The sequence below is a fragment of the Neolamprologus brichardi genome, chromosome 10 (genome assembly GCF_056152115.1).
Source record: "Neolamprologus brichardi isolate AB-2024 chromosome 10, ASM5615211v1, whole genome shotgun sequence".
NCBI classification, from domain to species: Eukaryota; Metazoa; Chordata; class Actinopteri; order Cichliformes; family Cichlidae; genus Neolamprologus; species Neolamprologus brichardi.
In genome coordinates this window covers 34,726,780-34,747,500 of record NC_142113.1, presented here as the reverse complement: position 1 = coordinate 34,747,500, position 20,721 = coordinate 34,726,780, and the positions used below count along the sequence as shown (strand labels likewise).

Here is a 20,721-nt window from a genome sequence, read left to right as displayed (position 1 = left end):
TTGTACAATACCAATATTTTTCATTGTACTGGAGACTTCAGCGTGCTTGGCATCCGCCCTGTGATGCTCCCACTGAGATGATATCCATCATACTTGAACCCAAACAAACCTGACACACATGTCTCCAATAAGGATTATTTTATTGTTGTTTACCAGCAAATAACTGAAGGTTAACTTTAAGTTTACTTTTTTTAATGATGATTATTATGCAGTGGATTGTTATGCCCTGCTTCCCTCCCTGTGACAGCTGTGATAGGCTCCACCCCCCCCCCCCCCCCCACCCACCCAACATTTCTCACAGGAAGGGTAATAATGCTGTACCCATGTTCACATTCAGACACATTAAAACGCTGACAGCACGACTCACCTGCACAGCTTCTCACAGGTTCGTGTTCGGGATTCCCTGACTGCAGAGTCTCAGTCTGGTGGGGACGGCTTCATGTGTTTATTCCTCCTGAGTCATGGGTTATCCCTCTTCAGCTGCTCAAATTAGACTTTGAACCAGGTTCTGATTCACATTCAAACAAAGTGATTTCAGAGTAAAGCTCTGAGTGTGTCTCTACAGAGAGCCCTGACAACACAACATCTGCATCTACGAAGCAATGCAACAAAGCCTACAGAGCGACATCCCTCCCCACGTGGGACAATCTGACCACCTCTCTCTGCTCCTCATCCCTGCCTACACCCCCCTCAGGAAACAGACTCCTCCCAGCACCCGGGTCATTAAATCATGGCCAGATGATGATCTCAGGAGCAGGACCTGGAGACCTTCACTTGGCCTGTTCTTTTCTCCATGAAGTGTTGTTTAGAAAATGTAACAACGACCAAGTCATCTGGGTTTTTCCTAACTGAAAACTGTGGATGACAAGTGCTTCCTGACTGATAACAACCTCTGCCAGGGTGGAGAGGCATCCAAGCCCTCACTAAATACAACGCAACGCCCAGAGCCCCCCAACACCCAACGGCAGCTTCAAACTTCAAACTCTCTGTATTTATTATTGTAGGGTCTACCTTACAATATAACGTGCCTCGAGGCGACTGGTGTTGTGAGTTGGCGCTGTATAAATAAAATTAAATTGAACCTTCGGGTTTCTGGGCACCCACTTCCCTGCCGATCTCACCTGGACCCACAACACCATCGCCCCGGTGAAGAAGGCCCAGCAGCGGCTGCACCTCCTCCGTGTCCCGAGGAAGAATAACCAGGAGCTGCTGCTGGCCTTCTGCTCCTCAGTGGAGAGCGTGCTCTCCTCCCGCCTGGTGTTTGGTACTCAGGGGCCTCGACTGAGAACAGAAAGGTAGTGCAGAGGGTCATAACATTGCCCAAAAATCCACTGGCTGCCCTCTGACACCCCAGAGCCTCCTTTCTCAGGAAAACCAGGGCCATCAGAGGTGACCCCTCACACCCCGTCCACCACCTGTTTGACCCACTGCACTCCGGTTGGTGCCTCATGTCAGTCAAGTCCCACACCGCCAGACTCAAATAGCTTCTTACCCTGAGCCATTCAGACTGTTAACAAACACTACCTCCCCACACCGCACCCCTGTCCAGCCCACCACCGATCTGAGCCACGGTCTGTGTAACCCTCATCACTCAGGACACTCGCACACAGACTCAGTCGAAGTCTTTTCTCCACGCTGCTTCCACGCACTTTGTTCTGCAATGTGTGCCTTTCTCTTGATAGCATATATTTCTCCTGTCTCCTATTTATACTTTACTCCAGCACAATTGGTGTGGAGCAACCATAATTTTGTTGGCAATACAGTGCTATTCTATTGTATTTTATTCTTTTCCATCTGGAACATCTACAGAAATAACGGCATCTGAAACAACATCTGCATCTGGAACAACATCTGCAGCAACAACATCTGCAGCTATAACTGCATCTCGAACATCTGGAACAACAGCCTCTGCAGGGACCAGCATCAACCCTACAGGAGGTGATGCCCCTTCAGCTGCATCCTTCCAGATGTTCATGCAGACATTTGAACATTTTTCTGCTCTCTGTCCGCAGTAACGTGTGGCCCTTATCAAACTTCCTGTGCTGATGAGATGACGTGTATTCTGACTAGTCAGCTATGTGATGGAGTGGACGACTGTCCCGATGCCTCTGATGAAACTGATGCTCTCTGTGGTCAGTGACGATCTCTCTTTATATCTGACATTTGTGGTGAGGTTTACCTGTAGAGCTCCTGTGCAGGTGCAGAATCACTGAGAGTGAGTGTGTGTGTCTGTGTGATGGTCTGGAGATGATCAGGAGGATGAGTAGCACTGGGCTTTGCTGTGGTGCATTCAGAGCGCTGTTATAAAGACCATCAGCGCCTCCTGTGCTTTAGCTCTGAGACCAGGTTGCCTCACTGGTTTAATAACAGCAGCTGTGTGTAACTCATCAGTACGTCACTGGGCACTTTTCCTGCATTTGCTGTCTCTTTGGTCAGTTTAGTGTCTGTTGTGTTGATGTAGGTCCACTTGTTTCCAGAGCCTAGAATAGACTGTACTGTTACACTGTAACCATGGCTCTCTGCTTGAAACTACCCAGTTTAATCCCAAACAGTAAGCAGCACAAGCTGAAGCTCTCTTAAAGAAACATCTCCACAAATGCTTTCCTGTACACATGGGATAGACGTGGTTGGGCACAGTGTTCATTAAAAACATTTAACTTCCTGTGATGATGTCATCACTCTTGTCTTTATAGCAACAGCATGTGACGGACAGTTTGTGCTGAGGGGCCCGAGCGGGTTGTTCAGTTCATCAAAGGCAGACAAATACAACAGCAGCAGCTTCTGTCGCTGGATCATCAGGTTAGACTGGTATACACACACTGTAACACACACTGTAACACACTTTGTAACACACACTGTAACACACTTTGTAACACACACCCTGTAACACACATTCTGTAAAACACACTTTTTAACTCACACTGTGTAACACATTCTGTTGCACACGTTGTAACACACACTCTGTAACACACTTTGTAACACACACTCTGTAACACACACTGTGTAACACACTCTGTTGCACACTTTGTAACACACACTTTAACACACACTCTGTAACACACACTGTAACATACTTTGTAACACACACTGTAACACACACTCTGTAACACACACTGTAACACACTTTGTAATACACACTGTAACACACACTGTAACACACGTTGTAACACACACTCTGTAACACACACTCTTTAACACACACTGTGTAACACACTCTGTTGCACACGTTGTAACACACACTTTGTAACACACACTCTGTAACACACACCCTGTAACACACTTTGTAACACACACTGTAACACACTTTGTAACACACACTGTAACACACACTCTGTAACACACACTGTAACACACTTTGTAATACACACTGTAACACACACTCTTTAACACACACTGTGTAACACACTCTGTTGCACACGTTGTAACACACACTTTGTAACACACTTTGTAACACACACTCTGTAACACACACCCTGTAACACATTTGTAACACACACTGTAACACACTTTGTAATACTGATAATGACCTTTTTTCACACCTTGTAACAGTTTCTGACTGGAAGATCTAAAACTGCAAGAGATGTAGGGTTCTTGAAGTTCAGAAATACAGGCTGGGGCTTGACCACCAACGATTACATTTTTAAAATAAATTCTAAAATGTACTGGTAGGAAATGTAAAGAGATTAAAACTGGGATAATTCAATTCAATTTTCAATTCTGTTTACATTATACATGCTTCCCTTAGGCAGCATCGTTAGAAGACATAGCATACATTTACACTGCTATGCAGATGACACCCAGCTCTATCTGTCCATGAAGCCAGATAACACACACCAATGAGTTAAACTGCAGGAATGTCTTAAAGACATAAAGACCTGGATGGCCGCTAACTTTCTGCTTCTTAATTCAGATCAAACTGAGGTTATTGTACTCGGCCCTGAAAATCTTAGAAATATGGTATCTAAGCAGATTCTTACTCTGGATGGCATTACCTTGGCCTCCAGTAACACTGTGAGGAACCTTGGAGTCATGTTTGACCAGGACATGTCCTTCAACGCACATATTAAACAAATATGTAGGAAAGTCTCTATAATTAGAAACATCCTAATTATAGAGAATGATGTTGAAAAACTAGTTCTTGCATTTATTAATTCTAGGCGGGACTACTGGGCGATCGTGGCTCAAGAGTTGGCAGTTCGACTTGTAATCGGAAGGTTGCCAGTTTAAGTCCCGGCTCTGACAGTCTTGGTCGTTGTGTCCTTGGGCAAGACACTTCATCTGTTGCCTACTGGTCAGAGGGCCCGGTGGCGCCAGTGTCCGGCAGCCTTGCCTCTGTCAGTGCGCCCCAGGGCAGCTCTGGCTACAATGTAGCTGCCATCACCAGTGTGTGAATGGGTGGATGACTGAATGTGTAAAGCACTTTGGGGTCCTTAGGGACTAAGTAAAGTGCTATACAAATACAGGCCATTTACTGTGATTCATTATTATCAGGATGTCCTAATAGGTCCCTGTAACACACACACAGTAACATTCACACTATAACACTCAGTGTAACAGACACACCCCAACACATGAATGGCGAGTTCTTTGTAAAACAGACATTAAAACAAGCTCTTTCATTCACTAATACAGAGTTGTGTTGTTTTCAGGGTTGATGACGGACTTTCAGTTCAGGTTACCTTCCCTCATTTTGAAACTGAAGAAAACAGCGACACTCTGAGGCTTTATGAAGGTGTGGGACCAAACAAAGTCTTCACAGGTGAATCCCACAGTCAGTCTGAACAGACCACAACTGCTATCCTTAACCCGATGGCTCACTTCCTGTTTTAATGATTGGCAGCTCAGTTCTCAGGCTCCACCTCTCCTGGAAATGTGTGGCTGCTGACCGACCAATCAACTGTGGAGTTCACCTCTGATGATATCAACAATCTGTCAGGGTTCATAGCCACGTACAGTGCCGCCAACATTTCCACGCTGTCAAGTAAGATGTGATAAACAGACTATTACATGTTCTCTGAGCGTTCCCTTTACCTGATGTGTTTTTGTGTGTAGACGAGGAGAAGCTCACCTGCAACTTCGAGCAGGGCATGTGTTTCTGGAGGCAGCAGCAAGATGATAACGGGGACTGGTTTCGAATCAGAGGCCCCACTTTTCCGACTTTAACTGGCCCAAGTGTCGACCACACACTGGGTAACAGCTCAGGTGAGTTTCACGTGGAGATCGTTACTACTGAATCATCAGTCAGTATGATTTAACCCTCATAATGTCCTCCCGATTTTCATACACCTGGGGTGATCAGGGGTCAAAAATGTCCCCACTTCATTTGAGTGTTTTTTAAAGTATAAAGTATAAATTGTCAATAAATTCAGTGTTACATCTTAGTTTTACTTAAGACCAACACATTAACACAAAATTTACCCAACATTTTACATTTTAGGGCCACCACACCTTGTTTGCAAAAAATGCACCCTGTTTTTAAGCGAAAATAAAACAGGAAAATTAAATATTTAATTGTTTAGATAATTTTGACTATCTGACTAACTACAGAGTGCTATATGTTGAACTTCAGTGAGAATTTTTTTTTTGAACCATTTAAATTTTTTAAATGGCAGCACATAATCACACCTGGGGTGCTCAGGGGTCAAAAATGTCCCCACTTCATTTGACTGTTTTTTAAAATCTAAAGTATAAATTGTCAATCAATTCAGTGTTACACCTTAGTTTTACTTAAGACCAACACACTAACACATAATTTACCCAACATTTTACATTTTAGGGCCACCAGACCTTGTTTACATAAAGTACACTGTGTTTTTAAGTGGAAATAAAACAAGAAAATAAAATATTTAATTGTTTAGCTAATTTTGACTATTTGTCTAACTAAAAAATGCTGTATGTTGAACTTTAGTGAGAAAGTTTTTTTTCAAGCGTTTATAAATTTTAAATGGCAGCACATAATAACACCTGTGGTCCTCAGGGGTCAAAAATGTCCCCACTTCATTTGACTGTTTTTTCAAGTATAAAGTATAAATTGTCAATCAAGTCAGTGTTACATCTTAGTTTTACTTAAGACCAACACATTAACACAAAATTTACCCAACATTTTACATTTTAGGGCCACCAGACCTTGTTTACAAAAAATACACCCTGTTTTTAAGCGAAAATAAAACAGGAAAATTAAATATTTAATTGTTTAGATAATTTTGACTATCTGACTAACTACAGAGAGCTGTATGTTGAACTTCAGTGAGAATTGTTTTTTTGAACCATTTAAATTTTTTAAATGGCAGCACATAATCACACCTGTGGTCCTCAGGGGTCAAAAATGTCCCCACTTCATTTGACTGTTTTTTCAAGTATAAAGTATAAATTGTCAATCAATTCAGTGTTACACCTTAGTTTTACTTAAGACCAACACATTATCACATAATTTACCCAACATTTTACATTTTAGGGCCACCAGACCTTGTTTTATAAAAAATACACTGTGTTTTTGAGCAAAAACAAATTGAGAAAATAAAATATTTAATTGTTTAGATAATTTTGACTATCTGACTAACTACAGAGTGCTGTATGTTGAACTTTAGTGAGAAAGTTTTTTTTGAAGCATTTATCAATTTTATATGGCAGCACATAATCACACCTGTGGTCCTCAGGGGTCAAAAATGTCCCCATCTGGTTTGATTGATACTTAATTAATATGAAGTCGATTTTTCCCCCACTTTTAATTAAAACTTAATTCAAACATTTTTAAACATTTTTTTTATTCCATTTCAAATTTAAGTCTGATAAAAACCTCATAAAAAGGAATTTTTTCTTTGTTTTCGGGTAAAAAATAAATTAAATCATCAGTTATCGTGATTATCGTTTCACAACCAGAGTCGGTTGCTTTAACAGATGATCACAGACGGGTTTATGTCAAAGTTAATTTAGAAAGCTGTTTTTAAACTACTTCAAGTTTTTTTACTGGCAGCAAATAATCACATCTGTTGTCCTCTGGGCTCAAAAATGACCCCGTTTGCTTTGACTGTTTATAAAGCAAGAAGTATAAAATATCATCCATCTCTGTGTTTCAAGGTTTTATTCAACTTTATTCCAACTCGTTACCTGACAGTTTTCTATATTTTGGCATGGTGGGAACACCAGGGCATGGGTCTGAGTGAAGGCAAACTTTCATGAGGACAAAGACGTGTCCATATTTGACACAAGTGCAGGAGGAAGCTCAGGTTTATTCCTCTGCACTGGTCCCATCATGGACAGCTTTCTTTCTGCAGTTGCAGGCCAAGGGTCATATACAGTAAACAAGTTGTTACAGGTGATTGTTTTCTTTTGGAAACCTGCAATGTTAGGGACAACTCGCGTGTCCTGACTGCAGGAGACGGTTTGCCATCGTACACTAGCATGTTCCATGTACAGCTGGACCTGCATCACATGCTGCCCATGTTTGTATTTCATAGTTCCCTGGTTTACTTGGATGTTCTGTTGGACAGAGTCCTCTGAAGGGGACTTGGTGCTCATACAGTCACATCAGTACCAGGATCTGACATCACAGCAGGAGACACGCCCACTTGTTCCATACACCTTAAATGGGAGCACGTTTGTGTCATGAACGATGATCATCTATTATGTCTTTATCAAGAAATTATATCCTTTTTGTGCTTCTATAATTAATCTTGTGTCACCTTTAAAACTTCTCTACCAGACTCAGGATGTCATAAACTGGCCGTAGCGACTCTACTGGATGCACGGCAGTAAGAATCAACACACCCACATACGCCTACAGCTGCATTCGATCCATTTTTCTTCCTCTCTCGTTGTCCCTCCTTTTTTGTCATTGAGTTGGCTGCAGAGCAGCTCATCTGCTGATTGGATGGTTGTTGGTTCAATCTCTGTGTGCTCTAGTCTGGAGTTCTTACCAAGGTGTCCTTGGGCAAGTTACTGAACCCCAACTTGGTCTCTGATGCATCCATTGGCATGTAAACGTTCAAAGGCAGAATACAAGCAGAATACACTGTGTGTAATGCTTTCAGTACTCGAGTAGAAAAGCAACTGAAGGAGTATGGGACCTGGCACATGTGCTTGGACTGTGGTAGATCGTCTTTCTCTGAGGCACATGAGAGACTCATGCATTGTCTGACACTGGGAAGGATAGAAGACCAGATCAATGTTTCCTCACATTACTGCAAATACTCCTCTGTCTCAGCTGACTCCTCTTTCCTGCTTGATTCTTTGTCTTCATCATAATTGAAATGAAAGATGTGTAGTCCTCTGACACATCTTCCATTTCAGTTTCACATTCTGAAAATTCAACAAACTTCAAGAAGCCCAGTCACTTTCTTTCCAAGCTCCTCAGACTACCATGTCCTGGAGGCCTGAGAACCTACTTGAACATAGTTCAGATTCTTCATCACTTTTCTTCACTTCATAGCCTTCTTCCACTTCTGCAGGTGGGTGATGTGCTTTTTCAGAGAAAGGGTAGCATGTGCTCTAAATATTAGCTATATTTTCATTATCTTCTGACCCTGGATCTTCCTGAACATTGATTCTTCCTCCTCATTATACTAGAGGACAATATGTGCTTTGTCCTGCTGGTCATTGCTTTGCACAACATGGTAAAAAAACGGAAGAAAAAAAAAATTAAGACGGACTTTTGCGAGATCTCGCAAAACAAACTCGGGATCTCGCAAAACTTTTGCGAGATCTCGCAAAACAAATTCGGGATCTCGCAAAACTTTTGCGAGATCTCGCAAAAGTTTTAGCCGCATTCTTCCCATTAGCTCGAAGCTAACGGGAGGTCGAGACCTACTACAGCCGGGAGGAACACCGCTTTCCCGGCACATCGTGCCTCGACCGCCCGGTTGGCTTCGAGCCAGCGTCCGAAGAATGCGGCTAAAACGTTTGCGAGATGTATTCTTATAATTGTTACCTTTTTCTTTTACCCCTGGCTATTTGTGTTCATGTTCTGTTGTTTTGTATACTTCATCTGTTCGTATGTTGTATACTCATTGTTTGTTAAATAAAGTTTAAAAAAAAAAAAAAAAGGAGGGAAAAAAAAAGGCGGGAAAAAAAAAAGGAGGAAAAAAAAAACAAAAAAAACCAAACTTTTGCGAGATCCCGAGTTTGTTTTGCGAGATCTCGCAAAAGTTTTGCAAGATCTCGCAAAAGTTTTGCGAGATCCCGAGTTTGTTTTGCGAGATCTCGCAAAAGTTTTGCGAGATCCCGAGTTTGTTTTGCGAGATCTCGCAAAAGTTTTGCAAGATCCCGAGTTTGTTTTGCGAGATCCCGAGTTAGTTTTGGGAGATCTCGCAAAACTTTTGCGAGATCCCGAGTTAGTTTTGCGAGATCTTGCAAAAGTCCGTCTTAATTTTTTTTTCTCCCATGTCCCCTGCGGGGCTCCGTACAATACGAAGCACTTTGATGCGACTGTTGTTGTGATTCGGTGCTGTGTAAATAAACTTTCATTGAATATAGAGCACCTGCCTCCTCATTGTGCTGCCTGTTGTTGTTGTTGTTGTGGTTGTTATGACCTTTGCTTGACCCCACACATCAGTGATCCAAGATCAAAGATGTTTGAAAGCAGTATGTTGTGAAAATACGGCTCTTTGCAACACTTTGTACTTTGGGGTCATTTTTGACCCCTGAGGACAGCAGGTGTTATAAAATCCAATAAAAACCCCATAAATAAATCAAATTACTTAAAACTTATTCCAATCACGCATAGTATAGTAATGAATAACTTCTGTTATTTTCAGACCATTTAATGAATAAAAAACACATTTTTGATAGCAAAAGATTTCTTTAGAGGACAAAAATGACCCATGGACAGCACAAGGGTTAAAGATTGATTCCAATTAATCAGTTTGTATTGAATGCCATCAGGTTTCTACATTGTCACTTCTAAGAGTCCTGGCCAATGGGAGAAGAGCTTCAGGCTCGACAGCCTTCCTCTGACTCCATCCATGCAGCCCATGTGTCTGAGCTTCTGGTAACAAAATATCATTGTTAAATTACACCACTGGGCACTCATGTGATATCATCTATTTATGTAGAATCAGCCTGCAAGGATGACACTTCTTTAAAAGAGAACAAGTAATTCAAACGTGTTTTTTTCAAATTCAAATTTTATTTGTCACACACACAACCATACACAGTATGACATGAGGTGAAATGCTTGTAGCTGTGCAATGCAATGCCCGACCATTAAATGACAGTGGTTTTACAGTATTTACAATTTACAGGTTATACAAAATTTACAGATTTAACTTAGAAATTTACAGTAAAGAAAAATGTGCAAATAGCAGAAAGAGATTATAAATTATAGGAAGTGTGCCTGAAGAAAAACCAGAGTGCGTGTGGTGATGTGATGTGTGGGAGAGTCCAGTCCTACACCTGGTTCAGGGCCCGAATAGCCTGGGGGAAGAAGCTCCTCCTCATTCTCTCTGTTTTGGCCTTAAGGGAGCAGAAGCGCTTCCCAGACCTCAACAGTGAGAAGAGTCCATTGTTGGGATGGGAGAGGTCATCATAATCTTCCTAGCTTTGGTCTTGCACCACTTGGTGTAGATGGACAGTTTGCTAGTTAAAGTCTACAAATTCCAAACTTCAGAGAGAAAAATGCAGACTTTAAATGTATCATCTAACTCCAGCAAACATGACACCACTTGCAAAGGCAACCTGTTGACTACAAAGAGACCTTTTACACTACAGAAGCTCATTAAAGCTTCATTTTGAAAAACTGAAAAAGCCAGGATGAACTGTAGGAAAAAAGTACAAATCTTTTTAAGCCTAGCGATAATTGGATCTGACTACTTGCCAAAAACAAGCACAAAAACCAATACTTCCACCACACACATGGAAAAAAATTCAATGTATTGGAGGACAGGTTTTATTTTATTCTCTGCGGATAAAAAATAAAATATTAATAAAAATGACCAGAAAAATAAAATTTCAATTAAAAAATAAACACTTCTGTTAAATTATTGCAAAATGTCCATATTGTAAACAAACAAACAAAATAACTAAAGTATTTTGAACTGTCTCCATCTTTCAGATTGAAAAATAAACACTTCTGTTCAGAATAAAATAAATAAAAATTATGTTTCAGAATAAAATAAACACTTCTGTTAAATGATTGCAGAATATCCATATTATATCCAAACAAAATAACAGTGAACAATTTAGCGCTGTCTACAGCTTTCAGATTCACATAACATTTTTCATTGTTGTGATTTGTCTTCTCGTAAAATTGCGGCCTCTCCAAGATATGTCTCCAAGTCTACACTAGAACCACCACAACTCTGCCCACCGATGCTGGTACCTAATCAGCAACTTCATCAAACACGCTGTCCAGACTAGTAGTGGGCTGGTCACTGCGTGCTTTTCTTGACGGTGGTTCATTCAGGTCATGATGCTCCTGCTTGTCTCCAGGCAACCTTAGCAGCTCACGTTTCAGAATGTCTTTGGCATTTGCAGCAGCTATTGTGCTGGAAAAAATAATGTTTTTTATATTTAAAACAGAGAAAGAAAAAGGTTAGCTGACAATAGGTTAGCATCCTATTTTTTTGCAGTCACACACAGATACATACACACTCATATTTACATATAGATAGCCAATCTCAAAGCTGGAGTCTCACACAGTTAACTACACAGATACACACAGTTGCATAGAGTCATATTCACACACAGGCACACAATTACAGTCACACACAGTCAAAGGTAAACACACAGGCACACACTCACCTGGGATCGAGTAGAGTGGCGATGCCATAGAGTGGGTTTTCCTCCACATCAGTGCGCCGCGTCCTGACAGCTGCAGCCGAGGTTCCTTTCATTGCTTTGATCCCACGGTCCTCATCAGTCTCCCTTGTTAGAAATCTGTGGAGCACTGTGACTGCTGGAGTGATGTCTGCATCTGCAGAGCTGACTTTTCGAGTTAACTCCTCGAATGGACCCAGAACAGATATCCCTTTCTCCAGCAATGTCCACTGGTGAGTCATGAGCGTATCAGGGAGTCCATATTTAGACACGAATATTCCCAGAGCCCGTTTCTGCTCAATCAATGATTGTATCGTATAAAACGTGCTGTTCCAGTGGGTCTGAACATCTTGCTGGAGCCGTTTCTCAGGCTGGTTGATCTGTAATTGAATGTATTTGAGACGGGAGCTGGCCAGAGCAGAATGTTTAAAATGTCCAACTATTTTGCGGCGAACTGCCACCGCATCAGCAACACTCTTCAGTGACAGAAGGCCCTCATGAACAACCAGCTGGAGAGTGTGAGCAGTACAAGGTAGGCTGGGCAGCTCACCATCACTCATGGCCTTTATCATATTTCTTGCGGTGTCCCGGAGCACTATGTGGATGGACGTCTTCAGTATATCCCACATCTGGGGCATGCTATTGAAAAGCAGCTGCGATGGTTTAGCTAGTGTGCGAGCGCCTGAACGACTTTGCATGTAGTGTGACTTGATGACGAACAAACTCCTCATCAATCCACTGCGCCGTTAAACTGAGGCGTGACATCGAGCGCACACTGCTTGTCCAAATGTCTGTAGTGAAACTTAAGGCTGAAACCTGATGCATGAGATTATGCATGTGTTTTTTTACCTTTTCAAAATGTGTTGGCGCCATTATGTCCGTGATGTATGGGTGGTTGGGAATCTCGCGTCTCGAGTATGCTGAGAAGACGGCAAAATCCTATGTTTTCCACGACTGACAGTGGCTGATCATCCAGAGCGATAAACTGAGTCAGAGCCTCTGTTATTATTTTAAACGTCCGTGGATTTTCTCTTGACATTTTTTTCGCTTTTCCAAAACCTCAGTTAAAGTTGGCTGTTCTGGTCTTGAGTTAGCCTTAGCAAACTGAGGACACATCATGTACTCCAGCACATGATGTGTCCTCAGATGTTTGATTAAATTGCTTGTATTGGATGATGTACTCTCTTTCTCTCCCCTGGTCACCTTACCAGTACACAGTTTGCACTTGACCTTGCTTCTGTCTTCTTCACATATTATGAAGTAAAGTCCACACTGTTGACATTTTGTTTAGCGAAGCTACGGTAGCCTCCAGTTTGTTTGTTTTTTATCTGGAGCCGCTAGTCTCCCTCACCTAAGCCTGTTCCTGTTTAGCGCGACATGTCCCCCTAGTGGCCAATCTAAAAAATTACAACAGAAATGACAAGCCACCCTCTGACTCATGAAATAAGTTGGTATCGGTTCATGGTATCGATTAACTTTTATGAGTATGAGTATGCACACATTTAAGGGTATCGGCCACGATACCGATACCAGTATCGGTTGTCGGTGCATCCCTAAAAAAAAGAGATGTTGCTCGTTCTTCCAGTCAGTTTGGTGTAGTATAGCATTTTGCAGAGGCAGCAGTGAGTTTATGCATGCTGAAACTCTTTAAATAGAGCGCCTCTGGATTGCTAATAAGAGGGTATCAGGTGAGTGGGTTCAGCTGAGTGGGCTGGCATTGTCATGGTCCCTTTGTATTCCCATTCCGTACCCTCAGTCTTGTCTCTGTGTTTTTGGCTTCTGACACTGGTCAAGTTTGTGTCTCTAGGCCTGAGTCACTGTGTTCATTACTTCCTGTCTTATTTTGATAGTCTCTTGTCCAGTGTGCACTGTGTTCTGCTTTCCTTCCCCTGTCTCATTAGTCTGATTTAGTTCACCTGTGCTTTGTTTTCCCCCAGCTGGGTTCTATCTTCCTAATTACCTTGTGTTTATTTAAATCAGATCAAAGGTTTGAAGAGTGATCCTCACAGTTCTACATAACATTTTTATGTATTTTTACATTTCTAAGTGTTCAACCTGTCCAAGCAATCTGTTAATTTAGTGGCAGCCTTACATAGTATTTTAAGCTGCTCTGAATTAAACTGCACAATCAGCGTACAGATGTGATCTGATTATGGTGCATAACTGTGGGCAGGTACCACATGTTTGGACAGGATGTTCACCAGCTCAGAGTCCGGCTGCTGATGGAATCTGATGTTACCATGTTCCAGAAAGATGGTGACTATGGCGACACCTGGAACTATGGCCAGGTGACCCTTAACCTGACATCAGAGGCTATGGTCAGTGAAATCACACAGGAAGTCCACAGATCAGTCAGGTGATCAATAAGTGATTCATTGGCATGACCTCTGACCTCTGAAGGTGGCGTTTGAAGCTCTGAAGAAAGGAGGGATGTTGAATGACATTGCTCTGGATGACATCACACTGACCTCTGATGCCTGTGGGCCCGCCCCCCCTGAACCCACCAATGTACCACCTCCAACAACCACACCCCCCATACCAGGTGAGAAAAAAATCCCCTCCTCCCCATACCAAGTAGATTAGATCAGATTAGATCAGATTAGATCAGATTAGATCAGATTAGGTTAGATTAGATTAAATTAGATCAGATTAGGTTAGATTAGATTAGATTAGATTAGATTAGATTAGATCAGATTAGATTAGATTAGATTAGATTAGCAGAACAGCGACAGAAGTTGCAGAGTTAGAATATCAAATAAAGGGGAATGAGAGTACGAACATTGGCATAAAACTATAGCATATATATACACACACACACACATATATATAAATACAGAATATATAATAAGAATAAATCAGAATACTAGTGAAATATACTCATTGATGAGATGTAGACAGACAAAGTTTGTTGCACATTTCAACTATTGGAAGTCCAAAAACACTGCAGCTTCGTTGTTCCCGCCCCCTCTGTCTTCCTGTTTCCCCTCCCCCGCACCTGCAGCAAGGAGTTAAACCGTTTGATGGCGTGTGTATTTATCTATCTATATTTATGGATGATAGATAGATAGACTATTAGCTCAGTGTTCCAACATTCGAAAGAAGGGACTGCTCTCACAGCTAGAGATTGACAAGGTACAACACAAATGCTACGGCAAGGGGAAGCCTGCCAGGTCAGGGGGGAGATATCATCACCCCCACCCGAGATTGGGTACTAAGCCCCAATTGCGACAAAAGAAGGATCGTTGAGTGTGAGAGGAACTGACCTGAAAGATAGGATCATGGCCAAGCTTGAAACCTGGACCCCCCCATAGCCGGTTACCAAGACTACATGAAGTACCCTCAGAAGGTCTGCTAGAGGATGTTAATGCAGCACTACGAATGATACCTACAGCCACGATTACCGACACTAACAAGCTGATCTACACCACGGCAGCAGTGATCAATGAGATGCTTGGCTACAAGTTGAACAGCCACATGGGGCAGCATGGAGAAGGAGGCTAGAGGCTAAGATCAAGGTAGCACAGAGGGAGGTTAGCCAACTATCGGAGCTGCAGAAAAGTGCATTGAAGAAGGTGCCTAAGAAGTACAGCAAGCTGTCCATACCTGAGGCCTTGGAAACTGCCAAGCAACGACTCACGACTTTGGCCACCCGCTTGAGGAGGTACACCAGAGAGATCAAAGGCAGGAGAATAAACCAGCTGTTCTCCACAGAACCAGCTAAGGTGTACTCTCATTTGCAGGGGAACAATATGAGAACAGCACCACCAAGGCTGGAGACGGAACAATACTGGAAGAGCACATGGAAGAAGGACACAACCCATAACAGCAACGCTCAGTGGCTAGTGTATCTGAGGGCAGACCACAGCAACCTCCCTGAACAGGGTCCAGTTACCATCACAGTGGCAGATATCCAAGAAAGGGTCTCCAGTATGAAGAGTTGGACAGCACCAGGCCCCGACATGGTTCACGCCTACTGGCTAAAGAAGCTGACTGCACTCCACGAGCGCCTGGCAGCACAAACTGAACCAGCTGCTAGTTGACAAGAGACACCCAGAATGGCTAACCAAAGGCCAGACAGTCCTGATCCTCAAGGACCCCAAGAAGGGACCGGTCCCCTCCAACTACCGACCAATAACCTGCCTCAGTACCACATGGAAGCTCGTGTCATAGCGGCTAAGATGAACAGGCACATGCAGAGGGTCAGCCTACGCCCTGCCCGTGATCAGGTACGCTGCTGAGATAATAAGTTGGCCAAAGGAGGAGATAGAAGCCACTGACATCAAGACAAGAAAGCTCCTTACCATGCATGGAGGGTTTCACCCCAAGTCCAGCACCCTGAGGCTGTACGCTAAGCGGAAGGAAGGGGGCCGGGGACTGGTGAGTGTCAGCACCACAGTCCAGGATGAGGCAACAAACATCCACAAATACATCAGTAAGATGGCCCCAGCCGTGCTCAATGAATACCTCAGGCAGCAGAAACCCACGACTGAGAAGGATGAGGAGGCGCCTTCATGGAAGGACAGGCCCCTGCACAGTATGTACCACCAGCAGATAGCGGAGGTGGCTGATATCCAGAAATCCTACCAGTGGCTGGACAAAGCTGGACTGAAAGACAGCACAGAGGCACTAATCATGGCAGCACAGGAACAAGCTCTGAGTACAAGATCCATAGAGGCTGGGGTCCATCACACCAGGCAAGACCCCAGGTGCAGGCTGTGTAAAGATGCCCCAGAGACAATCCAGCACATAACAGCAGGGTGTAAGATGCTAGCAGGCGGGGCATACATGGAACGCCATAACCAAGTGGCCGGCATAGTGTACAGGAACATCTGTGCTGAATATGGTCTGGAGGTCCAGAAGACGCCCCCAAGGGTGGTGGAGAATGACCAAGCTAAGATCCTGTGGGACTTCCAGATACAGGCGGACAAAATGGTGGTGGCTAACCAACCGGACATAGTGGTGGTAGACATGCAGAGGAAAACATTCCAAGTGATAGATGTAGCTATACCAAATTTTAGCAACGTCACGAAAAAGAAACACCAGAAGCTGGACAAGTACCAAGGGCTCAGAGAAGAGCTCGAGAAGATGTGGAGGCTGAAGGTAACAGTGGTTATCAGACCATTCAGTGATCTCCAAACTGGGCGAGTGGCTCCAACAGATCCCAGAAACAACATCAGAGATCTCTGTCCTAGGAACAGGTAAGATACTGCAGGACCCCGAAGCTCTCAGGCCTCTGGTAGAGTACCAGAATTTATTTTTGATATACAGTCACCTCAAGTTCCTTGAGAGAATGCCAAAGAGTGTGCAAAGCAGTAATCAAAGCAAAGGGTGGCTATTTGGAAAAATCTAAAACATAAAACATGTTTGGAGTTACTTCATACTTTTGTTTACTACATAATTCCATGTGTTCATTCATAGTTTTAATGCCTTCAGTGAGAATCTACAATGTAGACAGTCATGAAAATAAAGAAAAACTATTAAATGAGAAGGTGTGTCCAAACAAGTTATCCCAGCAGAGGAAAACAAGGCCCCCGCAGCGCTGCATGCAGAGCTTGCAGTGAGAAACAAACCCCACCCACATACCAGCAGAGAACCCCCCCCCCCCCCCCCCCCACCACCACCACCACCACAGACTCGGTGAGAAATAACCATACTTCCATACAGATAAGATATAGCAGCTGAACTGAATCTTTTGTCTGATAATTTAATGATGTCACTAGTTGTCCTTTGTACCAGTCAATTCAATTCAATTTTATTTATACAGCGACAAATCATAACAACAGTCACCTCAAGGCGCTATATTGTAAGGTAGACCCTACAGTAATACATACAGAGAAAAAACCAACAATCAAATGACATACCTGTGATAATGACCTCTGTTCCCTGATTGGTCCAGCTGACTGTGGAGGCCCGTTTGACCTCTGGGAGCCAAACTCTACATTCAACACACCAAACTACCCAGAATCCTATGGGAATGGGGCAGAGTGTGAGTAAACCTGTCTGCTTTCAGCCTACCTGTATTTACACATGATCACTGGTTTCACTTGAGAACGTGTGACGCTTTTACCTGGCAGCAGGTTGTAATTACTCATAATGCTGTTCTGTTGCAGGTCTGTGGACTCTGCATGCTGGGGAAGGTCACAATATTCAGCTCCACTTCCTGGACTTTGACATTGAAGCATCCAGTGATATGGTGGAAGTGCGGGATGGGGCGGGGCCTAACTCCACCTTACTGGGTGAGGTTGTGTTTTACCCACAATCCTCTGCAGCTTTATCCTCACCAGAAGACGTCCAAGTGAATTTTACGCTGACCCAAGTGATAACATCTCTCTTTTTGTCTTACCCAGCTGTCCTCACAGGAAATGGCCCCACCCATGACTTCTTCTCAACAGCCAATCAAGTTACAGTGTGGTTCTATACAGACAGTTCAGTTTCTGGGAAAGGATTCAGAGCCAACTTCACCTCTGGGGTCAACCTGGGGTCACCAGGTGAGCTCATCGCACGTGAAGAGACAGTAAAGATGTACTGATTGATTACTGACAGCTCATGTGACATTTGAACAGCTCCGTGTGCTGATGGTCAGTTCCAGTGTCAAACAGGAAGTTGCATCCATGGTAACAATCAGTGTGATGGTGTGGTCGACTGTCCCGACAGCTCTGATGAAGCCAAATGTGGTAAATCACTCATAATCAATACTGATAATAAATACACAGTATCAGGTCATTTTGATTTCATGCTGCCCCCAAAGTGTGTGACTCTAAACAGAATCTAATAATCTGTAAATATTTTATATAATTTAATGTCAGTAGGAGTTTTTTGTGTTTGTGGGTTGGTGTTGGTGGGTGTTGGTGGATGAGCTCATCGACTCAGAACAGATGTTCACTAAAGACAGTGACAAGGAAGTTCTCTAACATCTTCTTAAATTAGTCACGTGACCCCAGTTTGTCCACAGCACCTGTTCTGCTTCAGGTTTTAAGAAGTTTGTGTATCAGTTATGTTGCAGGTAAATGGTTCCAGTCGGCTTCAGGTTCAAATTGTCTCTTCTCTGTTCACGGTGTGCACTGACACCTGGAGCTCTCAACTGTCTAACTTCACCTGTCAGTACCTCGGATACAGGTAACTACTTCTCTCTGGATGCTTGAGGACTTTAGTCGAACTGTTTGAGTGTTAAACACAGTTTGATTTTTAAATACAGAAATCCTGGAAACTTTGAAGAACAGCTAATTTTTTCTTACATCTGTCTGTCAGGTGAGCCTGATTGTTCCAGCTGGACTGAAGGTTCCAACAGAAACAGGAAATGTTGAAGAGGCCCGTAGACTCAGATCTGGTATTTGTTTCCTGCAGGTCCGGGAAGGCCTTGTTCCTGCCGGCTCGGCCACAAGACTCGCCGTTCGCTCTCATCACAATCAGCAATGATGGGACACTGAAAACCAACATCAGGTACCAGAACCAAACCAGAACTAGAACCAGAAATAATAATAATAATAATAATAATTATTATTATTATTATTATTATTATTATTATACATTTTATTTGAGGGCACCTTTCAGAAACCCAAGGTCACCTTACAAAAGAAAAAATAAAAAGGAAAATAGTTATTAAAATACATAAAATAAGTTAAAATTGCTTGACAACAGATAAAATCAGCACTAAAGCGAATAAGCAGGTTTGAACAGATGTGTTTTGAGCTGTAGATAAGGGAAGAGAGTCTACATTTCTTATGGCTGGTGGAAGAGAGTTCTAGAGCTGGGGAGCTGAAGGCTCTGTCCCCCATAGTGGTAAGACAAGCAGAAGGAACAAGATGATGGCAGATGAGGATCTGAGAGGGAAACAGTGGTGATATGAAGCAGATCACACAGATAGGAAGGACAAGATATTTGGATACACTTATAAATAATAAATAAATAATAAATACCATTTTATTTATGTAGCACCTTTCTAGACAGAATCACAAAGTGCTGCACATAAGATAACAAATAAATAAAAAGGTAAAACACTCAATATAAAGCAGGCAGAAATTTAACCAAAAACTGTTTTAATAAGGTGAGTTTTGAGTTGTTTTTTAAAAACAACTACAGAGTCCACAGTTATTAATGTATGAGGGAGAAAGTTCCAGAGTTTTGGGGCCACAGTGGCAAAAGCTCTATCACCCTTATGTCTGTGAAGGTTCTCAGTCATCCAGGTCATCGTCATTTAAGGAGCTTGCAAAGAAAAGCGTCTGGACTTCTTTGAGTTGCTTGAAGACGTTTCACCTCTCATCCAAGAAGCTTCTTCAGTTCTAGGGTCAAATGGTGGAGAGTCCCAGATTTAAACCCGTGAGAGTGTCCCCCCCAAAGAGGGACAAAAGGACCCCCTGATGAGAGCCAAGGTTTGAAAATGGTGTGGGTCACAATCAGCCATATCACCCTTAGTTCTCGTCTTAGTCTGTTTTATAGCAAGTAAGCCCTGATCAGATGACCTCAGGGACCTGCTGGGGACATCGGGCTGTAGCAGATCAGAGATGTAGGCAGGTGCCAGTCCATACAAGGCTCTAAATGTCAAGACCAGGATCTTAAAATGTACTCTAAATTTAACAGGAAGCCAGTGTAGCTGAAATAGCAATGGTGTCACATGTGAGGACTTGGGGGATTTTGTCAACAGCCTAGCTGCAGCGTTTTGCACAACCTGCAGACGATCCAGAGAACCTTTGCTTAGACACATAAACAAAGAGTTACAATAGTCCAAGCATGAGGAAATAAATGCATGTATAGCAATCTCCAGTTCAGAGCGAGATAAAATCGGGCTTAACTTAGCCACATTTCTTAAATGATAAAAACAAGACCGAACCAGAGATTTCACATGCCCATCCAATGTGAGAGTCGAGTCAAAGGTGACACCTAAATTCCTGATAGAGGATTTAACACACACTGAGAGAGGACCAAGGGCTTTCACTATCTGGGATACAAATCTGTCCGGAGCACATACGAGGA

At 42.9% G+C, this 20,721-nt stretch overlaps 1 protein-coding gene and 1 pseudogene across 1 annotated transcript in view; both read left to right on the top strand.

Moving 5' to 3' along the window:
• The window catches only part of tmprss15 (transmembrane serine protease 15), a 30,427-nt gene that overhangs the window by 2,015 nt on the left and 7,691 nt on the right, over window positions 1-20,721 (top strand). The window contains exons 5-19 of the mRNA XM_087846945.1: window positions 1,810-1,938; window positions 2,013-2,132; window positions 2,694-2,799; window positions 4,650-4,759; window positions 4,841-4,981; window positions 5,053-5,202; window positions 9,880-9,985; window positions 13,925-14,069; window positions 14,152-14,293; window positions 17,648-17,737; window positions 17,862-17,987; window positions 18,099-18,239; window positions 18,315-18,425; window positions 18,744-18,867; window positions 19,096-19,191. Of these exons, the coding sequence (XP_087703071.1) occupies window positions 1,810-1,938; window positions 2,013-2,132; window positions 2,694-2,799; window positions 4,650-4,759; window positions 4,841-4,981; window positions 5,053-5,202; window positions 9,880-9,985; window positions 13,925-14,069; window positions 14,152-14,293; window positions 17,648-17,737; window positions 17,862-17,987; window positions 18,099-18,239; window positions 18,315-18,425; window positions 18,744-18,867; window positions 19,096-19,191 (1,837 nt within the window). The remainder of the gene's footprint in view (window positions 1-1,809; window positions 1,939-2,012; window positions 2,133-2,693; window positions 2,800-4,649; window positions 4,760-4,840; window positions 4,982-5,052; window positions 5,203-9,879; window positions 9,986-13,924; window positions 14,070-14,151; window positions 14,294-17,647; window positions 17,738-17,861; window positions 17,988-18,098; window positions 18,240-18,314; window positions 18,426-18,743; window positions 18,868-19,095; window positions 19,192-20,721) is intronic.
• Window positions 15,937-16,991, top strand: LOC148101048 (uncharacterized; annotated as a pseudogene).